This window comes from Zosterops lateralis (genome assembly GCF_965231275.1).
Source record: "Zosterops lateralis genome assembly, chromosome: 1".
Lineage (NCBI taxonomy): Eukaryota > Metazoa > Chordata > Aves > Passeriformes > Zosteropidae > Zosterops > Zosterops lateralis.
In genome coordinates, this window is record NC_139762.1 from 21,760,774 (window position 1) to 21,785,448 (window position 24,675).

At 39.6% G+C, this 24,675-nt stretch overlaps 1 protein-coding gene across 2 annotated transcripts in view; it reads left to right on the forward strand.

Annotated features, from left to right (window-relative positions):
* The window catches only part of CUBN (cubilin), a 139,964-nt gene that overhangs the window by 50,886 nt on the left and 64,403 nt on the right, over window positions 1-24,675 (forward strand). For both annotated transcript variants that reach the window (XM_083877487.1, XM_083877488.1), the window contains 4 exons: window positions 5,291-5,450; window positions 13,329-13,510; window positions 19,946-20,120; window positions 21,723-21,904. In XM_083877487.1, coding sequence (XP_083733613.1) covers window positions 5,291-5,450; window positions 13,329-13,510; window positions 19,946-20,120; window positions 21,723-21,904 — 699 coding nt within the window. The remainder of the gene's footprint in view (window positions 1-5,290; window positions 5,451-13,328; window positions 13,511-19,945; window positions 20,121-21,722; window positions 21,905-24,675) is intronic.

The window sequence follows — 24,675 nt, forward strand, 5'->3', positions numbered from 1 at the left end:
TCTAGTGGTGATTGCAAACTCTTATCATCCAAGCACAAACATAAACTCATTTTGTTCTCCTGTTTGTGCAGAAGTGTCAAGGCTCTATGCAGTAAGTCACTCAAAGTCTTAAGGTGCCTTTGTTTCTGTGAAACAATGTCACTGTAGTGCTTAGCTAGCACATTGGGCTGCATCCTGAAACTTTAATTTGTTTGGGTTTTCCTCTGTTTCCTCTGTGTAACCCTCTTGGGTTAACCCTAACCCTAACTAAACCCAAAACTAAACCCTAACTGCAGGCAACACACTCTATCCCCTCTGGAAAGAAATGTGTTGCTTGAAAATGAATTAATTTTGTTTGTGTTCATTATTGTTTTAACAATTAATGGTGATCTCTAGAGTGAATTCTGTTATTTGGATGAGGATTATATTGTCTGATTTTTGCTTCTTTTTGTTTTCTGGTAATATATTTGTGGCAATACCCTCAAAATTTCCTTTCCAAAGTTTCTTTTCCTTTCATTTCCTTTCAGGAAGAGCTATTCAGAAATCTGTAATCACTGCCTCTGGTGTTTAGATCCAAACAATCCCATATAAGTTTTCCCACTTCTAAGAGGAAAGGGATACTTGCATGTGTCAGACTGCCCTAGAGGCTCTGACCATGGGTGGGACACTTTGTTGGTCTGATCCAAGGCAACGCCTCCTTTCCTGAGTTCTGCAAATACAGCCCAGGACTGTTGGTGCTGGTGCCTGTACAAAGGTTTTCTGGCAGCAAATAGTTTGTTTCAAGACTCAGTTGGAGACAATTATTAATACAATTGCTCATTATTATGATGAATTCATGACATCTGATGACAGTGTTAGTTACGGAACAATAAAAGAGAACTGTCAGCATTCCTAGGATAGATTTTTCCCTCATATAAAACTGAAGGTTTGTTTTTGAAGACTATCACCTTTTGATCAAGACTATGTGTTATGACTAACTAGTGTATATAAGTATCATTTTTTCCAGAGCTGATTGGGCATGGGCTTTTCCTCTGCAATGTTTTTCCTGATGGAAAAAAAAAACAAACCCCATGCCTTTTCATGGAAGTAACATTCTCCAGGAGGAAACTGATATTTTTCCCTAACAATCTCTCCCTTCCCCCTGCTTCCCACCCCCTAGTTTTCTGCCAGGAAAACTGAACAGATGGAGTCTTACTAGCAGTCTGAAAGGCTTACTTTTGCAAGACAGAGTAAGCTTGACAAGGCACTCGGCTAGAAAATTGTCCCTACCTCAAGTATGTCCAGATGGAACACATTCCAAGTTTCTTTTCCCCATTTTTTGTAGACCTTTATTTCTTCCAAGTAGAGGAAACCTCATTTTCCAGTCAGCTCGGTCTTTGAGCCCCTGCTCCAGTTCTGGTAATGAGCTTTTCTGTAACACAGGTCATGCCCTTTTGCTTTGCTCCTCCAAAGAGAAGTGAACAGCTGTGGCCTCCAGGGCATCACTATTGGTGTTAGTGACATATTTCCAGGCTGAAGAGTCAGAAAAGCCAAAATGCAATACTGGTGACCATGGTGTCCCCCCAGGAGAGCTACCCAAGCCGAACCCTTCCTGCAGCTTTTGCTGGTTCTGCTTTCCCAACCCTGTTCTAGTGTACAGCAGATGGTTTTCAGCTGCCTCTTTGCTGTGGGACAGTCACACAGCTTGATTCATCCCTCAGAGAGCTGGTGCCTCCCCTTTTTACCTCCATGTCAACCTATACCCTTGCTCCTAGGGAGCCTGGTAAGGAGTTTCTTCTAACAGCTATCGAGCTGTGCCTAATGATTCATTCAAACATAGCACATCCCCACCTGGACCCAGGGCCGGGGTGCAGGCTGATGAAATGGAGCATTCTGCTTGCTGCTGGGCAATTGCTTTGGCTAAAAAGAGGATGCTAAGGATCTGAACATCTGTTGCAGGTATTTGCATGTTTTGCCAGTTGAATTGTGTGCCAAAATCAAATTATGAAGCACTTGGATTTTTCTGGTGGAGGCTCAAAGGTCTGAACAAATAAATATATTATGAAACCAATACACACAGAGAGGAGGAACATGCACTTTCTTCCCAATGAGGAGCTGGAAGGGAGTCAAATCAGCAGTTCCTGGAGTGACTAATACACCACTCCAAAATTCAATTGTCTTGCACATTCATAAGGAGTATCTTGCCTCATACAGGCTGCAGAAGGACCTTCCCTTGATTTGCAGCAGTTTAAGATAACACAGCTGACAAAGCAGGACCTGACACAAGAAACATTATCTCCGAGATCAGGAGAGAAATTATGGCTCATGAGAGCTGTGTTCAGCTTCAGTTTCACATGCCCGTGTTTGTGTGAGAGCAAAAGTTGGTTTGAGAAGTTCAAAATGCCCTGTGAACACACACAGCTGTTCCCTTCATTTAGAAATGAAAGACAGCTCAAAAAAACCCCAGCTGTAATTCTAGCAGTCGTGGTTCTGCCTCTCTCAATGAGTTACAGCTGGTCAGGCACTCAAATTCCCTGCGAAATGCAGCTCTAAACTCAAACCCACGGGGCAGCACGGCATGAAGGGGTTGCCATAGTAACCATGCTTTGTGTCTAGAAAAACTGATGGACTGTTTTCAGAGAAAATGACATAGAAATGTGGCATTCTCTATCTTAGATAAAAATAATACCCCCTTGATGAATCAAATTGCAGGAGATGCATGAAGCTTTTTTTGTTGTTGTTTGGATTTGGAAGTTTCTAGGTATGATTTAATCCACAGTTCTTTAGAATGAGTTTTTATTTGTAAACACTAGAGCTAACAGTACATTGTGAATATGTATTTTGACATAGTTTTAGCTACTATTCAGAGTGATCTGCACATCGATACATTCTTCACCATTCATATTTTTCTGGTGTAAGATTTCCATGGCTTGAAGCCACAGAAATATGAGTAGTATACACTACAAATTTTTCAAAGTACTATTAAAAAGTCTAATTGGATCTGGCTTGATTTCATTTTACTGAACTTATGCCTTGAAAAAATTTATATATCTCACACTCTGGCTTAGAAGAAGGTCATAACTGTAATGCTGGGCATGGGACAGCTCATCTGTCTATCAGATGCTCCTTCAAATTTCACATGTGGAAAGAATACAGATTGATATTCAACATATTGCCATCTAATATTTAGGGCAATTTCATATTTATTTGCCAACACATCTGATCACTACCAGCAATGTGTCTGCTATTAGAAACTTTCAATTTTTTCTGATTTCACCAAGAGAAGCTATACCAAATAGACTGATAGTTCTCAATTTGCAATACACTTAGCTTGCTTTGAGCTTTTCATTGTATTAGACTGATGGTCACTAGTCATGAAATAGGCCATGAAATATTACCATGGACTTATTCCTGCAATTTGCCCCTAACTTCTGACAGAACTAACTCCATTTCTTTTTTAAATTTAAAACAAAACAAAACAAACCCCAAAACCAATTAAACCAAACTGTCTGCTAGAGGATTTGAAACCATTTGAGTTGATTTCTTGGCCCCAACTATGTTTTAAATGAATAACAAGATTTCTGAAGATTCTGCAAGACCAGCATTTTCAACAGAAAGGCTGGGGGCTAATGACTTACTCTCATATGTGAGTCTGCCAGAAAATATGTGCAAAAATTAGTAGCTAGCATGGTCAATCAATATTTGCTGAAATGTCCTATTTCCATAGTGTGAGTTATACAGTACTGAACGTAGCAGAATTCTTAGTGGAATCAAAGGTATTTGGAAAAGAGATTTGAATAGAGAGCAAAGATAAATAAACCTTCGCTGTTTTTCTAGAGATCATAGATTTTATTCTTTGCATGGAGACAACTTTACAATAATGGCTTCAGAAGAGAGGAAAGTTTTTGTTGAATTTTTGAAAGGAAGCATGCCAAAAATGCACAATGAGAATGTTCAGACAAGGTTTCTGTGCCGGTAATTTGCTGGGTTGTATTAGGAAGATGTGCTTTGTGGAACAGAACATCAGATGAACCATTGCAAAATGATAATAAAGGACAAGAGTTGCTGTTTTCCTAAACTTTAAGAATCATAGTAACCAATTTAGAAATAATAAAGCAAGTCCTAACTTGAAAATAACCAGCAATCTGATATTGCAAATCAAAGGCAATCTAGCAAAAATGTTTCATTTTTACTAGCTTTGCAAACATTACATTCCTCACACCTGAAAAATGACACTGGGCCATGGTGAGAACACAGAGGTATGTTCAGTGTGATTTGCTGGATTTGAAAAAACTTGCAAAACTAGAATTTGAAAGACCATTTAAACCTGTCTGGAGACAGCAAATGTAGAGAAGTCTAAAAGCTCTAAGCATCTACTATCACCCCATCAACATAAGTATTAAGTGTTTTCACTTAATTGTGAGTATATGACTGCCTTCAGACATAATTTAAATATTTTAATACAGAAATATTTCCCTAGCATTTTGTTGTCTTGATTGTTTGGATTTTTTTAAGAGTGACAATGTTTTAAGAGTGGAATGGATGATTCCTCATCTGTATTTGGAAAACAAATAGATTTTCAAGCTGGCTACATCTGACAACACACTAATTGTCACAATACCACCACATAGAGTATGACAAGGAAATCAAATTTCAGAAGCATGGCTCACTACAATTTTCCTCCAAAGCAAGACTTTAGCATGAGATTATGAAACCATAAATAAACACATATGAAATCTCCTTGTTTTTGAAGATATACTTTACTTCTGGTTTTCAGTTTGTCCTCACTACTCTGGGAGGCCATTGTTATGCTGACTGCTGGATTTTCTCCATCTCCAGAAGCCCAGGCAGTCCTCCTATCACCTGAGTGCAGGCTTAAACGAATGAAGATGTAAACAGAGTTGTCATCAAGGGGTTTGGAGGCACTCTGCACGTTAGGTGTATGGGCAAATCAGACCCACGGTGTCCTCTTTTTCTTTCTATTTCAGTTCATTGCCACTTGCCCTTTTGCCCTTTATCTTCTTCCCCAGCAACCCCCAATACACACCAAAACAGAAACAGCAAACCCTTCCTACTGCCCACAGTGTGCAGCCAGGTTTAAAGACATATTGGCATGGTATTTACTCATCATTTTACCCAAATCTTTCCACACTGCTCAGACTCATATTGCAGTGGAAGAAGTGTCACTGTTGTTTTTTGTTGGTTTATTTTTTTTTTTTTTTTTTTTTTTTTTTTTTTTGGGGGGGGTGTTTAATCCTTTACAAGACATTGGGGAGCTGCTTAATTGAGGAGCTTCTTTTTACTCAGTGGCATATTTTTTATTTAATTTCAGCTCTATGATGGGCCTGATGCACAAGCCAACCTGATAGGCACTTTCTGTGGACAGTCTCTTCCACTGGCAGGGAGCACTACAGGGACCAGCCTTCATGTGGAGTTTTACTCTGACGGACTGAATGCCAGAAGTGGGTTCCAGATGCTATGGCATGTTAATGGTAAGTTGGCCAGGTTTCCTCTGGAAAGGTGGGTTTCCTTCCCTGTATGTGTAATGGAGTTCCAGCTTATGCCACTCTATGCCATCTAAATAGAAATAGCCCATTACAACTCTAAATCCATTGCATTTCCTCATAATTCTTCACATAATTTCCCAGTGGATGTTTCTGCACATGTACAGCATCAAAGATCAGCTGATTGGAGATCAAGAGGTATTAGTGAAATGTGCTTTCATTTCCAGGAGTAGGCACAGGGATGAGGGGCGTGTCCAGAATTTCTGTACTGAACAGGAGACAGATGTTGTCATGGGTAACTGTGAGTCACTTGGGCTTTTAATGGGAATATTCATCCCTCAATTTTCCCCATTTCTATAGACTTCTATTTTCTCTGCAGGCTTCTCTCTAGTTTAATTTAGTGGTACTTGTTTTCTTTGGTAGTGTCCACTTCCAGCTGCCTCTGTCCCATTTCTCTTCATGAAATAACATTGGCCAGGATGTGCTTTGAGTATTTGTTCTCTTGTTCTTGCATGTCATGAAAACTGTCAGAGGCCTTATTAAACAGGCAAGCATGCACACCAGCTAAAACAAATCTGTTAATGATTGCACAACAGCAAACTATGTTTGCAGTTTCTTCATAAGTGGGGCTACAAATGTAGGATTTTTCACTCTGCTAATTTAACAGCAATTGTGAACTGTAACAAGGTTAAATTGTGTGGCGTTGTACACCCCACCAAAGGGGTTCCAACCTTGAAAATAATTAAATTGCCCCAGTTGCCCTGCCTGTGTCATCAGTACGCAGCATTCAGGTTTGATGGCATTGTGAGGCAGCTGAAGTGGGCTGCAGAGGCCCCACTGTGGGTTGCTGAAGTGCAAGGCGTGCTGAATACAGTTTAAATGGAAGCTCCTTGCTCCTACCACAGCCTGCTGGAGCTCACAGGCTCCCAAAGGGCTCTGCCAACGCCACAGAGGTGCCTTGCATTCAGCGGGGTGATTGAAGGAGCCTTTCTGGGTAGGGGAGGGACACACGCCGGAGTGGGATGTGCAGCAGGAGCCAGCAGGGGAAGGGCCGCAGCACAAAGGTACCTTCTTGTGCTTTGGGGTGACGTCACCCTGGAGCTGCACAAAAGAAGAAAAAGCAGAGGCTTTTATGCACAGCCAGATGACATCAGTTCCATACAGTAGCCATGGTGCTGGGTTAACTTGCTTTTCTAAAGCTCTCAAAGCTTTCCAGAATCTGCCTGCATGGTAAACACTCCCTCCTTTCCCACCCCTCTGCCGTCCTTTGCTGCACTGACATTCATTTCTCTGTCAGACAGCACTCCCCTTCTTTTAATTCCTGGACACTAAGCTCCACCCCAATGCTGCACAGGGCCCAGACTGCTAATGTGGGGCTGTGTCTAAGCAGCAGAACAGGAGCTGTGGGGTCAGATAGGCCTGGCTCTTAGGGAATGTCATTGCTGGCTCAGAACGTCACAGCTGTGACTTCTGACAGCTTGCAATGTGAGTGCGAGTTCTTCCAGAGCTGACCACAGCTGTCATCTTTTTGTACATTCCAAAAATTTCTTTTTCATTTCTCTGTTGGTGTCATGCACAAATACAGCTAGTCCTCTTACTCTTGGTGGCTACATTTTTTGGTTGCCCTAGAGTGGATAAAATAGATATGTCCCTATGGTTGGGGTACTGTATTTACCTCTCTCTTCTGAAAGTCTTGGCAGTTCCTAAAAAAAATTCACTGGAAAAAGTCTCCTTGTTTAGGGGAAGTGATCAGGAGCTGCAGCTTTTGAGTTGGGTATTTCAGAGTGAAGCGTTTGGGTCCCTTCTTCCCTGAGGGCAAATTCCTGGGAGAGTCTACATCCAGATCTGGTAACATCTCACCTGACAAGAAAATAACAGAGCTACATATATTGCTGAGAGAAGAGCTTTTTATTTCTGCTCAAGTGACAAATGTGTGCACTAGAGTTCAAGCTGCTGTGAACTATTTCTCAGGCTGCCTAAGTGCTCCTTAACTGGCAGTTGTGAAGCCTCTATGAGATATATATCAAGGACATTCACACGCTTTGATGGTAAAGAGAGCAGCACTAACATTTGCCATGTTCCTGATGCAGTTTGCTTCAGACACACTTCCCAGAAGCTTTTTCACAGTTGTGAGGCAAATAAAGACAAAAGCTTACCTCATTGATAGCTGTTTTGAATAGCCCCTCCTGCCACAGATTAAACAAAACTGGTTTGGTTTAAAACATTTCTGCTGAGGAAACCTGCTTTAAAAAGTGGTTTCTTTGAAAACCTAAAGGCTTTCACAAAGACAGAATTAATAACTCATCTTAGGAGAATGCCGTTATTTATGCTTAAAAGTGTCCTATGTAATTTTAACTTGGCTAGAAAGCTCTAGTGCAGATAAGTTAATTTAAAAATTATTGTGGTTCTGAAATAATGCTGTTCTTCTCAGGGGGTTTCATTGATGAGGATGGATTTAGAATTTATTTGGCTACATCACTAATGTTTTCTTTTGCAGTCAAGGCTGCAAACGGAAAAAGTTTGAATCTGCAAGGTGCTTATTCTACTTTCACTCTGTTTTAGGAAGGTTAATATAGGCAAATATATATAGGACAAATATTGGCCCTTTGAGAAAGAATAAACTTGTGGTAACAGTCTGGATATTGCAGAGATGGAATGCCAATCAAATTTCTTTCTCTAAAAAAAAATTCAGAGGGCCAAGAGGGCAAAGGCCTCTCAGTGCAAAATTACACCAGTGACAACTGTCATGTCTGAGAAGACACATATTTCCTAGAGCCATCACTTACCTTATTAAGTAACTTGCATGTAGAGCTTCACTGCTTTATGTATACATCTGAATTTCATTGGAAGCTCACTCATTTTGCTGCTTGATTGTCAACAAACTTTTTAAATTTAATTGTCTCTTCTCAGCATAGTCCAAATTTGCACCAACTATTCTGCTTTCTGTTTCACATTGTCTGTATATATGTCAGGCCAAATGTTAAATAGTTCGTTAGTTCTTCAGAGAAGCACTACAGAAACAGAGGTTAGATGAAGATGCAGAAGCCATTCACTGGAAACATTTGTCAGGCATCCATTAGGATTACTGAACAGAATATAACCCTGCAGGTCAGCATGGGAGCTGAGGTCCAGATTTTCTAAGCCTGAATCATAGTTCTGTTGTTTATTTCTTGTGTAACCTTTGACAAATTGCCATTTTTTCAGTTTCAAAAAATGACTATTCCTTTTCAGTGTCTTTCTGTCACAATAAGTCTAAAGATGAGCAAGGTCTGATATTAACAAATCAGAAAGCAGAAAAAACCCCAAACAGTATCTCACTTGAGTTTTTACTCTCTTGCAGAAACCCTTATCATGTAAATTATTCTACTTCATCCATTGGACAATATTCTATAACCAAGCCTACCCAAGAGAGCAAAAGTTTTCAGAATCAAATCCAAATTATACTTCACACAAGTATTATTGTAGTACAGCAAATGTTTATAGTACATGCTCCTTACAGTTGGAGTCAGCTTACATTTACTGAAATGTCTCATCATGAGCACCACAACTGGAAAACTCTGTATCCTTTCATTTCCCTAACTTTGATTTTACAGGAACAGTGCCAGTTCTCTTTAACCTTTATGGATGGGATTTTTCTAGCATGTGGCTAAAACATACCCGTGAATAAATCTGAAAACCTAGCAAATAATAGAGTTTTCCACAGATTACAACATTTCTGTTCAGCTATAATTATTTATGAGAATAGGGATCCTTCTTCAGTTAATGAACACCATCTGCTAACCAGACATGCAGAAATATACCAGATACGGAAATATCTGTAAATCATCCCTTGCACAGTCTTCAATGAATACTTAGGTTTTAGTCAGAGGAAAGAAAAACCACCAAATATATGTTTCCTAAGCTTTCTGTTTGTTGTCTGATTTCCTAGCAACTAACACCATAGTAGGTAGTAGTTTTCAGCATTTTTCAAGGGAATTCCAGGACCTTTACACTACTAAAAGAGTATCTCCTCTTTCTTATTTTTTTTTCTCTGTTTAACTGCAGGGCTGAAATGCCCATAATTACTGCAAGGAGGTTGGCACAAACCAGTCATATGCTGTATGCAGTTCAGCTACAAGCAACTTTTCCACAGTGCAGCTGTCTGCATTTCACTGCACACAGCAAGACCATGTATTTCTGTGCTGAGAAAAACATTTAAAGATGTTTCACTAGGAGCAGAATGTCTTGGTATTATTCACTATTATTTCAGTGAGCTGAAGTAGTGCAGCTCTTTATAGGTTCTGCTTCTGCATTTTTATTTATCCCTAAAGACCAATTTTTTTTACTTTGTTGCTATACACAGCAAAATTCTATTTATTTGAATAGAATCAAATTTTTATTTGATGTTTTCAGACAAATACAAACATTGGGAGAAGGTTTGTATTCATGTAATTAATTACTCATGTAACTTTGTAATCAAAATTTCATCAGCATTTCAAAAAGTTCGTTTTTTGAGTTTTCTCATTTTGGCATTGTAATACAGCAAGTGAGTTTAAATTGCAAACATATGTTTTAATTTCTTTAGTATTTAGCTAAATATTTTTTTAAAATCAGCTAGCATCTATATTTTCAGCAAAGCACAAGAGAATTGACTCTTACCTCATCCTTGTAAAGAACAGAAACATCATGCATGGAATTCCTGGCAGCTGGCCAGAGAGTTCAGAGGTAGTGCTTCTGCTCTGATGTGGAGGTTTCTTGTGGCATATGCTGGTCAGTCAAAAAAATTCAAGTGTGAAGTTCACATATTTGCAAAAATCAGGGAGTTCTTTTTTCAGCTATTAGTCAGTGAATGCTTAGGGATAAACTCAAGCAATTCTGATCTTTTTGCAAACAAATTAATCTCAGACACCGAAACTAACTTCATTATACTGGAACACTTCAAAGAATCACGCCATTAAAAAAAAAAAAAAAAAAAAAAGAAAAAAAGAAAAAAAGAAAAGCTTTTCTGGGAAACTTTTTACTTGAAAGAAAAGAAATGTGACATTAAAAACAGTTTGACCTTTTTACTCATGTGCTTCCAGAGAATGTCGATTGAGCTCTGAGGAAATATAAACCTCTCTGGAGAGGGAGTGTGAGTAATCTGAATGCTACCTGCAAGGTTTGCATGGAAGAAAGCTCTGTGCCTCAAAGAAGAGCACACAACACAAGCTTTCCACTCCTCTGAGGCATTTCAGTTTTAAATAAAAAACGTCTTTTGTGGCTATCAGGAAACTCTTGTAGGAGAAGCTGAGTCATAACTGCCTGTTAAGTTTTAAAATGTTCCCAGCTTTCTTTGGGCTGAGATAAATAGCAATTGGCTTTGTTTTCGGCTGCTGAAACTCCCCTGATCCCTGTTCCCAACCCCTTAGAAGCCGAGACATTAAGTCTGTTTGTTGAGAAATCTTTCTGTTTCCCAAGCTGGTGAAGAGGCTTTTTCCTCCTGAGGTCTGTCCTTAGTGGCTGTGTAATTCCGGCTGCTGAGGGGAAAGAAAGTCTGCAAATCCCACTCTAAGGCTTCCCCAACAACAACACGTTTTTTTTCTCCAGTTGTAAAACCTCAACAACCTGGTTTCTTTAGAGGAAAAATAGGCCATCTTCTACTGGCACTGGGAGAAAAAAGGGATGGGGGTTTACACTGAAGCTTTTTTCCTCTCCATCTCACTGATGAATATCAAAGTTTCACGGGGCTTAATATTTACCCGTGCTGACAGCCTCAGGGAAGGAAGTGTACTGCCTTTTTCTCCATAGGGATCGAAGGCAAGATTCTTTAAAATACACTTAAGAACTTCTTTAGTTCCAAAATTGAGATGCCCAATAGCTTGACAACGTAACTTTGTGACTGCAGGGCAAGCCACCTCTGGCTGCTCCATGTGCAGTAAGGTGGAGAAAAGGGAGAAGAACTAAGCCTGTGTCAATTCATCTGTGAGTCAACTTCAGCTATGTAAACGTTTACTGGTTTCGTGGGAATTCTTTTGTTTAAAAGGTGCTTTTCTGGTGGATACTGTGTGATGGACTTAGAGATCAGTGTTACATAGCTGGCATGGCTTCACATCTGTATTTAGATGTCTCCTTTTTCAGCCAAAAATAGATTCTTATAGCTATGCTCCCTTCCAGACCAGCTGCTCTTTCCCCTCATAGATTTGTGTTTTGCAGTCCTAGAAGTCCTATAGCCAACTATGAGGAAGTCAAAGTCACGTTTTCTCTTTGAAGCTGAAAGACCTCATGGTAGAGATGATGGTAAATGCTTCTGAGACTTAGCAGCCACAAGTTTGGCATGAAAGACATTATGGAAAATATTTGCACTTAATTGAAGATTTTGATCTACAGCCTCCTGAAAATATGGTGTAAAGCAGAGCAATAGCCAAAGACACCTTGTTCAAATTGCAAATTATTCTTAAATTTAATAGAGATTAGATGAGTTTTACACATCTGTGTATGTTGAGCAGATCAAAGGGGTAGTTTCCTTGGTTTATGTTATAAAATATCTCTGATAAGTGAAGGCTCTGATACAGATGCTGTTTATCACTTCTGACATCCCACAGTATTTGCCTCTGGAAATATAGAGCTCACAGTTTGTTAGATGATTTTATTAAGTATTTTGGGGCTTTGCAATGTGACAGAACCTTTCCTTTGTGAAAGGTTCCTTCAACCTGGCAGTGAGTTTTCCTCTGGAGATGAAGCCAAAGAGATTGATGGAGTGTGAGCATTACAAAGCTCAAGTGACCCTGTAAATTCTGTGCAAGCAGAAGATTAGTGCCTAAATGAAACACTTGTGGCCTTGTAATCTAAGGAACAAAAAGAATGCTGCTGGAAGTTAGGGTGGCACACACAAAATCAGATCAAACAGAATCCTTTTTCTTTCTGCATGTCACAGGTACATAGCCATCCTACTGGCTTTCCTAAAGGTATGAATGTAGCTATGAATGTAGCTGATCTAAATCTGCCCTGATACTGGGAGGGCTGCTGTGCCTTCCTACCCTCTTTATGCCTGAACCTGGGGACTGGGTCAGGAATAGAATCTTCCCAGGAATTCATTAAAGAGAGGCTAGTGCTACACTCAGGACATCTTCATAAAGCAATGATAAAACTAGTCTCAGATGTTCGGCCACTTTGTCCTGTGAAACCAGAGCATGCATTTCGTCCATTGTTTTGCTACTGTGTTGTTTGTTTGTTTTATTCTATCTAGCTCATAGTATGTAAGAACTTAGTCACCCCAGGGCCTGGGGAGTGGTGTTAGGACAATATTTTCTTATCTGAAAAGAAAATACATAACTTTTTAAACCCAGCTTGTTTTACAATTGCACTGTTACAATTGAATAATAAAAAAAGAACATTAAACCCACCAAGTGTCAGAAAGCTGGTTTATCCACTGTGATCTGGCAGCTTGTAATCATGCTCAGTAGGCTGAGGCAAATTGCATTGTCTTTAATTTTATGATTTCTAAAGCAGTGGGAAGTGGCATTTTTACAACAATAGAAAAACCTCCCTATGATATCTTAGCTTGTGTATTATTTGAAGTTAGAGCTGACAATGGATCTGATTTAGCTTTCTTGAACTGATAAAGTTAGAAGCCAATTAAAAAGTTTCACTATCTTTCTGTGTCTCAGCAGTCAGAGCAGATGCTAAGGTTTGGTACGAAAGGTACCAAAACAGGAGGTGCAGTACTTCCTGCACAGGCAGTGCAAACAGTTCCAGCCTGCCATTCTCTTCCCAGGTTCCCTGTGACAGAGCAGACCTTCCAGCCCAGTGTACACATTTGTCAATGGGTGCTACTGCCTGTCCTTATCAGAGCTGTCAGTGAGTTTTTCCAGACCTCCTCGCTGACAGGCTGCTTTGCTTTGTTGTCAGGTTGCGGAGAAGAATTCTATGGCCCTTCTGGCTCATTTCACAGCCCTGGCTACCCCAACAGATACCCAAGCAATAGGGAATGCATCTGGTACATCCACACAGCGCCTGGTAGCAGCATTCAACTCACCATTCATGAATTCGACATTGAGTATCACCCCAACTGCAGCTATGATGTTTTGGAGGTAAGAGCGTTAGTTTTACTCCTCTAAAATTCACAAGTTATATTAACTTCTGTCTGGAACAGATAATCCCAAGAACTGGAGATGCAGGACAAACAATTCTATCACAATTTCCCATTTCTGCTGTGGCTGAAGTTATGTTCAACAGGTGTTATAACAGAAGGCACAGTGTTCTTGTTATTTTTTGCTTTTATGTCTTTGGTGATATATACCTTAATACCTTAATCAATTATGATGTTACACACTGTATGCTTCTTAACAAGAGACAAAACTGCTTTGAAAAACTTAGTCTTAAAAACCCCACCCTTTACAAAGAACTAAGTGTAGGGTACCATGTACCCTGTACCATGAAGATTATTTCCTGATGTAAAGGAAGATGATGGATCACTGCGGGGGATAACTCAGGTGAGACCTTGTGTATGGCCTTCCAAGGATGTGGGGAGATTTACAACCCTGAGTGATGAAAATTATGAAGAATCTTGGCACTCAGGAAAAAAAATAAAAGAGGCAATATCCTAGTCATCTTAGGGTGGTGGAAAAAGGAGAAAAGGGACCTCTCTAAGTATTTTCTGACCCTTAAGAGACCCATAAGACTGGATGACCCTGTTATATATGACATCTTTTCACTCATGTTGGTAAGAAACCAGGTGACCAATCTCAGCTAACAGAGTTGAATAGACTTCCAGTACAGGAAGAAAGGATAGGAAATAATTTCAGGAAGAACTTGTTTAGAATTTCTTGACTGTTCTCACTAGAGACATGTGAGATCACTAATGGAGGTACACTTGTTGTGACTTTTTGTCAGAGTTAATACATGGGTGCCTATTTAATGTTTTTGTAATGAATGCAAAATATCAAGAGAACTTGTACCATGCTGCTGCAGCCTTTCTTCTCCTCTTCTCCTGGGTGATGTGACACAACATACAGTTAGATGACTTTCTGTCCAGCACCCACAGTAATGCTCTGCTGCCCATTCCCACATTCTGATTTCTGTAGGATCTGGGTGTAAGGAAGCTGTTCCATGAATTCTCCATCAATAGCACTGGCAAGTATTCCTGTATGTCACATTGCTGACACTAGGGACTGTGAGTAGGTGACCTGTACTGGCTGGTTTGGGTATTGATGAAATCGGTTGAATTGCATTTTCATTGTTTTTTGTGCCCAGAATTACTAGATTGAAGGTAATCTGCCTATAAACTTCCATTATGCCCCTGTTGCCCAGAGGAATCCATTAAACAGCCTCCAAAACTAAATTTGCTGTGGATGACCATTTCTTGAATAGTCCAAGGAAAATACCTACAGCTGCAGATGGTTGCTCAGGAGCTATCATGATCCAGCAAGAGTGCAGATGGCTGGCAACCATTTGTTTGAGAACTTTCTGACTGGGAAGGTAGCTGGCCTAAACCAAATTGAGTGGGTTGCCAACAACAGCTTAAAGACACTGTTTAACAGGACCCTGCAGTTTGCTGCTCTGTGTTCCTGAGCAAGGTATTCACCTTAGGTTTCAGGTTTCCTTTCTTTGCTATTTGCAGTTTAGTTGCAATGTTTTGCTTCTTCCTTACCATACCGACTCATCTGCACAGATGCTCACCTTGCTGCTTGAGCTCCCCTGCCTTCCTGCCCTCAGAATTGGCATGCTTTGAGTTACTTGTCTCCTGACCTTGGTTCATCCAGTTCCCAACAACCATCTCTGATCTGCTGGCAGATAACCTAACAGAAATCAGCTTACAGGGGAAAATTGGCTTATGTCTTAGCATGATCAAAGGTCCTGCCTGGCAGCATAGAGCTTCCCCTGCCAAACTGCAGGTACACAGTGGCCTTGGCACATACATATTTTCTTGCTTTTGTTGTAAAATTCATTCATACTGTGATTGACATAGTCTGAGCAGAAAAAATGACAGCTCAGATTTAGTGGGGGGAAAAAAGAATATGGCTAGCCATTTTCAGAAGCTGCTTTGTCACCTTCTTTCCTGTAGTCATCTGTGTGTGTCCAAGCTGAAAACTACACATGCATTTAAGTTTGCAGAGTGTTAAAAAAAAAAAAAAGCTTACTGCTGTGCTTTTGATGCCGTGTGTTTCAGTGATCACTAAGGTTCCAAAGGGCTTTCACTCTCACATTATCTTCCCCAAAGTATCCTGTATCTTTGGGGTTTGAAGTTTAATTTTTCTCATGCTTATTCTCCTGATTTCATGTTTTCCTTATCTCTGAGTAGTAATTTCTACTGCTTCCTGCTTTCTTTCACATCAAACAATTTTCCAATTTTAATAGGAAGTCAAAATCAGTACTAAAGTAGCTCCGCACTCTGCTGTCCCTCCATTTCCCGTTCAGTCTGCTACCTGAAATAAGATGTCCTGTAATAAATATTTCCCAGCAATCACAAAACCTGCCGTCCTGGATGCATTTAGCTTTTGCTTAGGGACACCCTCATCCCTTTGACCTGGCAGTGAATTTAAGAAAAGTCTAAGAGATATTTAGATATTTCTCATTGCAGCACCTTTGTTGCTAACTTCATTTTTATACCATAGTTTCTTGACTATTTCACCCTTGCACACTTGTTGAAGCATATTTGTTCTTGTAAAAGGCAGCGTCTCCCTTTCCCTTCCCTTCCCTTCCCTTCCCTTCCCTTCCCTTCCCTTCCCTTCCCTTCCCTTCCCTTCCCTTCCCTTCCCTTCCCCAATGCCTCTTAAACAAGCTGGCATTTCCATGTCAATATCCCAGGACTGCCATATGTTTCATCAAAACTGTGCAATAATAGTTACATTATTTTTTTTAATGTGAAATACTCAGGTTATCCCCGTGGCTCAAGTGTTTGATGCATTCTTCTTTAATCTTTCTCCCTGTTTCTTTTATGACAGTGTTGCAGTTGGTCTTTTTTTCTTTCCCATCAAATTCCATTCCTTTTATAAATATCCAGAAGCAAATTTAAATTGTTCTTACAGATATTTTCTAGAAATGTTTAATGGAAATAGAAGACACTATTTTGGACACAATGAAAGAATTTAAATAATTGTTAAATGGCTTCTATTGGAAAAATGTTCATAAAGGAAAATTACCATGTCTGCTTTGAATAAATTATGACACATAAATTATGACATCTTCTTCTTTAGCATGGAGCAGATTTTTACAAACTATAAATGTATTCTGCCTCAGTAACACATAGCCTTGAGTTGAAAAGCAAGGAAGACTGTTAATCTATTGCACTTCCGGGTCAAATGCTCTGGTCTTCTCATTTAAATGTAAAGAAACATCAGATATTACCACTGTTCTTAATTGTCTGTCAAAGCCAGGCTCTTTCTTTGCTGGAAGTTATATCTGAGCAAGGATCAGTGTTATTTCCAGAAAATGTGTCATGAGGGTGACCAACTGCATAAAAACAGCTTTCTGTTGCTCATAACTCTGGAATGCTGACTGTTAACATTAAATGGAGCTAACAGGGCAGAAGCAAATGATAAGAACAGATTTAAACCATGGGCTGAATGGCAGTCCTGAAGCCCTGCTATGCCATCCAGTACCACTTTATCTTGGGATCAGGTGCACTGGTCAGACTAGATGTTTATATTTTGATAATTTTTTTCAGCTCAAACATCCTATCGCTCTTTATGAACCACACCCTTGAATTCATTCTTTCCATCCATTCCCTTTTCCCTCTTCTTTTTTCATGTGGTAACTTTTGTTTTTTCTCTTTGTAGCCAAATATAATATTTTATTGGTTTTGTCATGGAAACACTCAAACTTGTTTTTGGTCCAGCCCTTATGAAACATCTGATTAACTGAACTGGACAAAAGGAGAAAAGAAAATATACTCATACCTATAACGAACATGCCTCTGACTGCTTTTAATTTTGAAACTGTGCAGAAGCTGCTGCTGAACAGTTAACAATGTAAAGGAGACCCACAATCTTCAGATTTCCATCAGTATTTCTTCTCCATCCTTAATTCTTTCCCAACAGGTCAATTCAAAGCATTCAGCTTGGGCCAAGTTAATTTCTGAGGTAATGCAGCAGAAATCAGCAGGGTTTATGTCAGAGCTGGGTTTGGTTCCCTTGCCCATGGTGTGCAGACAGCCTCAGGGAGCACCAGGGATGATATGAGAGGCTGCTCCATGAGACTTATTAGATGCATATTAGAAACTCCTGCTGTTTCCTTTGCCACATAGCTTCCCTAGGCTGGTTTAGATGATTAAGAGCATGTGTTCCAGCAAGATCTCATACTGTGACTCTGACTCAAGGAATGTACCACAAACACATTTTAAAATTCACATTTGAACAGACTTCTGACAAATGCAGAAGTCACTGGGCCTCACAAGCAGCCAAGCAGCAAGAGTTTTCTGAAGACACTGAGCTTCCAGCGGACAAACAGGCTTCTTCCCCAGACTGTGACAGCTTCGTTACAGATTCTGAATCCAAGCTGTGATTTCATCCATACTGACTTCTTTTGAATGCCTTGAGATGATGGATTGGACAGAGGAACCATTATCCATTCAAGTCATGCAGCCTCCCTGCAGAATGCAAGAAAGTGCTGTCTCAGTCAAAATAAAAATGTTTAACCTATTAAGCCTGTATTATCAGCCACCAAAGCAAAATACTTTATTTTGAACATCTAATAGACTGTGATGTGTATAGAAAAATTAATTGCTTGTTTCTTCTGGGGTTGCAAGCCTCAGTTCCTGAGGTCTCACATTAACCTGGAGTCACTGAATTTTTTTTCCAGTTAAAACCAAATTATTTCTCTTATATCTCTAACATCAGAGCAGTGTCAGGCCCTCTCAGTAGTTAGTGAGAACACAATTAATCAAATTATGTAACAATGAAGTACACTTAGCCCTGGATGTGGGGGGGACTAGCTCTGCTCTTTGTTAGGCTTGCTCAGATATTTAGCTTGGACAGAACCCAAACTACTTCTGGGGTTTAAAAGTATCTGACAGAGCTTATTAAAATATTGAGTTTCCCCTCATCTTGAAGTGATCATGGGAAAAAAGGACACATACAAAGCTGTTTCTAACAGTACTGTCACTTTCTGAGATGCATAGACTGCTTCTTATAACTTTTTTGGTGTTTACCAAACTATTAATTTTTGGAGTGTACTTGAGGTGCTACTGTTGGAAAATTCTGATGGGATTTGTTGCCTTATATTCCTATTCTCTGCTTTTGGAGGGTTTTTTGTTTGTTTGTATGATTTGATTGTTGCTTTGGGTTGTTGGAGTTTTTTGTTGTTAGAAGTTGCTGTTATCTAGTTTAGTTTTGAGATTTATACATAATTTATGCTTATAGAAGTAGAATCTTTCTATTAGTTGTTCAGTTGCTGAAAAACAGCAGCACATTCTTTATTTGGTGCATCTCTTTTATAGTTTTCACATCTGAGGTTGCTGCCAAGCTGACTTTTGCAGTTGCAGTCCTACCAGGGACATACACTGGAAGGTGGTAGACTGTTGGTATTGGCTGCTATTTCATTAGCATGCAGGAACCCAGGAAAATCCAATCATTGAGGGCTCTAGGCACCAAAATCACATGTCAATTGGAAATTGCACTGAGCATGTGTGTTTTCTTCAGCTTTGAGAGGGAAGACTAGGGAAGGTGAGCCAGTTCCACCAGTTACAAATGGGTTCAAACTAAAATCCTACATCCCTTCTGGAAAACAAGAAACAGGGTTCACAAGGCTTCAGCACTACTACCTAATTCACTTCACTTGATTTAAATATGCGTTGTAAGTACATAATACTGCTGTGATGTTTAAGGAAGTGGTGGTTCTCTGATTTATGGCCGCCTTAGGCACAGTGTTCTGAGTAGGAAATAATTACTCTTAAAAGCCAAAACCCATCTTTTGTGGCAAATATGTATGCTATATATCCTTGCTTCCAAAATGTAGTTTACTTGACCCAAATCCAGTATTTTGGATGTTTATACTGCCCTTGAAGTAAATAAAGTTGCAATGCTTTTTTTTTGTTTTGTTTTTTGTTTTTGTTTTTGTTTTATCAGAAGGAATTATGAAATCTTTCCCCCAATTTAAAAATAATTTTTAACTATATCTCTAAATATCAATGGTGCAAATCATCAGCACAGGTTACTGCAAAAAGAAGCAGTTTGTTTGCACAAGCATGCAAAAAAATCTGGGTTTATATACCCAGAGAAACGATGTGCTAATTCTGGAGGGAAAGGGAAGAAGAATCCAGCCAAGTCCCCAAACAGAAAATTCTATTTAATGCAAAGCTGTTCTCAAATCATCTAGAATTTTGAACTTGGTTTGTACAGGTGGTTCAGATATCAAATACGTCTGCAGAGAAAATGACTCTATCAGCTGCTTTACATTTTAAAATGTTGAATAATTTTCAACACTTATAGGTTTTTGTGTTTTTTCCTCCTAAAAACTAAACAGTTCTCATGTACTCTGTCTGACATACTCTCTTTGGAAAACTTTGACAATATTTCTTCCACTTCTAGGTCTTTGGTGGGCCAGATTTCCTCTCTCCTAGGCTAGCCCAGCTGTGTGTTTCAAGATCTGCACAGAACCCACTGCGAGTCTCCACCACTGGCAATTCAGCCATTGTCCGTTTTGAGACAGATGCAGCAGTGACAGGGAGAGGTTTTAATGCCTCCTGGCAAGAAAATCCAGGTGGTGAGTATACTGATTAACAGCATGAGAAATTCAGGAAGTCTGAGAATTGACAATCAGCCATGCAAGAATTCAAAGTAGCCAAACAGCACAGAACTGAAAGCTGAAAGAGAATTTGGGTGATACTGAATTTGGTAACACTAAGAGATGCTGGAAAACACAGAGTTAAAAATTGTCTAATTATCTGAAATCTAGGCCTATTTATGTATTTTCTTTAGGTTTCTTCTCTACATAATTAATGAAGACGTTCCTGCAATCAGCAAAGGATTTTGCATGCTACCACTTCTTCCCACCCACTTACCCATACAGAGTCCTTTATTCACTGAATTATGCTTTCAGTTTTAAATGGTAAAGTGAAAAATAGCTGAGAACATGGCTTAACCTGAAGAACTCAGTGGACTGGGCCCCAAAAATATTTGGAGTGATTAGTAAATACTTGATCTCTATAAGGTTCATCCATCCCCCAATGTGATTATTTGTTCATAGTCTTACTGATTACCAGTAAAAGAAGAGATATGCTTAAAATACTCCGCCACGTCTCTACATGGGAGTTCTTATAAAAAAACAGTTATCAGAAAACAATTGTAATTAATAGGGATGAGAGGCAAATTTTAATTCTTGCAGTTTTGCTTGATTAAGCAGATGATTTATTAATTTGTCAAAGTTTATACTTCTCTCTCACCAGTTTTATGAGAAAGGCACAAGTTTTTTTCTCAATAAAAGAAGTCTACAATAGTCCTTTGAATTAATCCCCTTCTGAGATCTGGCAGCTTATTTTTTCTGCTTAGGCCCCCTGAAGATTTCTTATCCCTTTACAATGTCTTTCCTGCTCTACTCCAACCCCCTCTAGCCTCTAAAATACTCACTCACCAGAATGCAATAACAGTACAGGCTTTTTATGCTTCCAGCAGGCTGCCTCCACCTACAGCAATCCCAATCTCTTTCTTCCTCCCTCCTTCATCTCTTCTTAAGATATGAAACTTCATTCATATTAGTCCTGTTGAAATCCCTGATACTTCCCATACAGAATCCATCATTCCAGACTATTTAGATATTCATGAGCACCAGATCTGTTCTGACCAGAAGTGTCCGAGGGTGGAGTCCTCAGGAAGCCCTCAACTTAATGGCTAGAGAAGTAAAAATGTGAGGTTTGCAATTGCTGCACTGCTCATGAGCAATGAGGAGCTCCCAGCTCTCTCAGTAAAGAAGTAATTTTCTCACCCTATGCTCAGCTAGGCCTAGTCATTTCTCAGCATGCCAGGTCTCTGACATTCATATGAACAGTATTTTGGATTGCTTTTACAGTATCTAGGATAGAGGAATACCAGGACTAATGCTTCAGCCTTTATAACTTCTACTACCACTTTGGGGCTACATTACTCAGAGCAGTGTTGTTGCATATTCAATTACAATGATAATATTATACTTTTCAAAAAGGAATTTCCACTGATTTTTGTTGCACACTTCAACAGTTGTAGCATTCATCTTACAAAAGCTTAATGTAGGAAATATAAAAAGGGAGGTGTTTGTTTTAAAGTAGAGGTGGATTCTCACTAAGCATAAAAGAAAAGAGCTTGTGATTAAAACTGATTGTGTCTTTTTCAGGCTGTGGTGGTATTTTCCAAGCTACTCGTGGGGAAATCCATTCTCCAAACTATCCTCAACCTTATAATAACAACACAGATTGTTCCTGGGTTATCCAAGTTGACCACGGCCACAGAGTCCTGTTGAATTTCACTGATTTTGACATTGAAAGTCACCATTCATGTAACTATGACAATGTTGAGGTAAGTAACAAAAGGGATTTCAAAAGTTTCCTTAATTAGTCTGGTGAAATGCTTGCAAAATAATCTCATGCATGGTGGCTGTTACGGTGACACCCTATGACACCCTATCCCGTTTATAGTGCAGTTTACCGCAGTTTGCTCCAGCCATAGAATGAACTGCTGACATATATAGCAGATTGCCCACGCTGGGCTAAACTCAGGAAAGAGGGAGTCTGCATCCAGAGGGAATTGTTGCTGGCTAATTTTCTTTATGTATGCACTGTTTATTCAGGTGCTCTGCAGCTGTCTGTTTGATTGCTTCATTAGACCCACTTCTCTCTTTAAAGCTTCACATTGCTGCTGGTTTGTGAACTTTTGTTGGTGTCACAGAAACTCAAATTGCTGCTCAATCAGTGCACAACAGCAAAAAACTCTCCAAGTCTCCTCTTGGCCTTTTGGGAGCAGGGACATGAAATCCTGACCCCCCGATGTCAGACTGCACTTCACTCAGTACAAAGGCATGTGTGATCAGTACTAGTCAGATAAAGCACAGTGGCTGTAGCCCAAAATCCAACTTTCCTCTCCTTGATAAACTGTCATTCACAAAGAACTCAATTTGGCAGGACCTGAGACTCTTTTGAAAACAGCATAAGTTTTAACAACATTGCCTCGTAAAGCTTTTTTGTACTGAACTAGAAAAAAAGGAAATGTGTCCCCATTTTGCTGAGCAGAACTGGAGATTTCATTTGCCCACAAAGCGTCTTTGTACAATGACTGTTGGTTTTTGGTTTTTTGTTTTTTTTTTTTTTTTTTTTTTTTTTTTTCCCTGGTTATGAAGCATAAGGAAATACGGTTATGTCTTTTTATTTAAATGATTAACTACATCAGTTTCGTTGAAAAGAAACTTTCAAATCTTCTGTGCTATGACACGAGTAGAAAATCAAAGTGCCTGACAGAAACACAGGCTGAGATTTTGCAGTATTTCTATTGATGCAAACAAACCATTCACAAATTAAAGGCTAAATTCTGAAAAGGCCTGATATGCTAGTTTCTCTTCTAGACCTGATGCCAAGGGATGTTTGCACACATCTTAACACTTTGTAGAGTACTCAGTTCCATGAGCTCAGCTCCTTGCAGCTACAAGCACAAATCTCCGAATACCTTTACAGGCTGGATAGGACACTGAGTTTTGAATCATTGAAAAGAATTATTCCCTTGGTGGGCAGAGGAGGTGGCTGTGCCAGAGCTCTTTGCATACGCGGAGTCTGCAGACCCTGTGCAGTGACAGCTTCTGTCCTCCAAAGCTATAGGGGTATCTGCTGTTTGCTTCTTTTGTTGTTTGCTTTTTGGTTTTTTGGGGGTGCTGAAGAAAGAAGTTGCCAATTAGCCCCAGCTGTGCAAACACAACTGGAGATTTTAATTTGATGCAGACATCAATCACTGCCCACCAAGTAGAGTGTTTGAAAATTGATAAGGGGAATGCTAGTTTGAAGCCAAGAGATTATAAAGGGGTCTGAGGCCTTGGTGTATGAGGTAGAGTTTTTCAGTGCTCATGTAGGGGAACCAGCAGGGCAAGAAAGGAGTAAATGAGGTTTCTTTCATTTCTGGTATGCCAATAATAGGAGAATCACTTGTTACCAACACCTAGATGTGATTTGTGTTCATCTCGTTCCAAGACTGGCTATTTGCCTCACACATAGGAGAAGAGAGTGAGGGGACAGAGAGTAGCTGGAAAATATAAGTAGATGTCTGACTGAATGGTTTTGGAATTGCATTCCAAAAGCTGTGTAAATGGAAAATACAGGCAGTTAAGGAAGCAGGTGGGTTGTTTTTCTCTCCCTAATATAGGAATAACTACCATGTATGAATAGCACAGAGGTTCCACCCTTTTCTGTTTCTTGAATTTTTACTCATCGGTGTGAATTTGATTTGTGCTGTGAGTTCTCTTGGGGCTTCCCTCCACGCTTGAGTGAACTAATGGTCTTTTTATTCACCCTCTCCCTTCTAGATCCATTCATTTTTTCCTGCATTATGACTCAAGACTTTTTTTTCAAATATTTCTACCACAAATCCCTTTCTATGGGGAACACATGAAAATGTATTTTTTTCCTGTAAGGTTTTCCATTGCATGTGTGTTATGTGAGCAAAGGGGGAGGAGGAAAAATACTTATGTCTGCTGCTTCTTGGCTATGTTGCAACTCCATAAAGCCTGGTGCATTTTTCAGTTCTGCTTAGTCTTTTCAGCTATGAATCTGAGCACAGATCTAGGTGTAGCAAAATGTATTCTGAGCCTGTGATGGTAAATCATGGGATAACTGCCCTGAGCTCCCTCTAGAGCCAATGGAGGGAGTGCTGAGAGCACATTTTTCATTCATTTAGCTTTCTAAATTTAGCTGAGTCCTCTGTTTCTGCACCTTAGTTTTCTTTCTTATTTGTTCTCAGAACAGATGACCGTCTCTTCATCTGTTAAAGGAGAGAATATAGCCTTTCTCTAATCCCAAGTCTAACTCAATTACATTATGTAGAAAGCATAAGATCTTTGAGAAGAGTTTTCTGTTGCTATTGTCAACATACTTGAGTAAATTTTTAATTTCTCTCTGTGTACCAACCCCTGTGTACACAGGAGAGTGACTCACAAAAAATTTGTTTATTGGAAGGAAAATGGAGGGAAAGAAATTGTGAATGCACCATTTGATTTATTTTTGGACCATGTTTAACCAATAATGTATCTGATGCTATGCCAGGAGCTCAGGTCAGCAAGAGTTTCAAGTATTTGGAGACTAGAGGAGAAC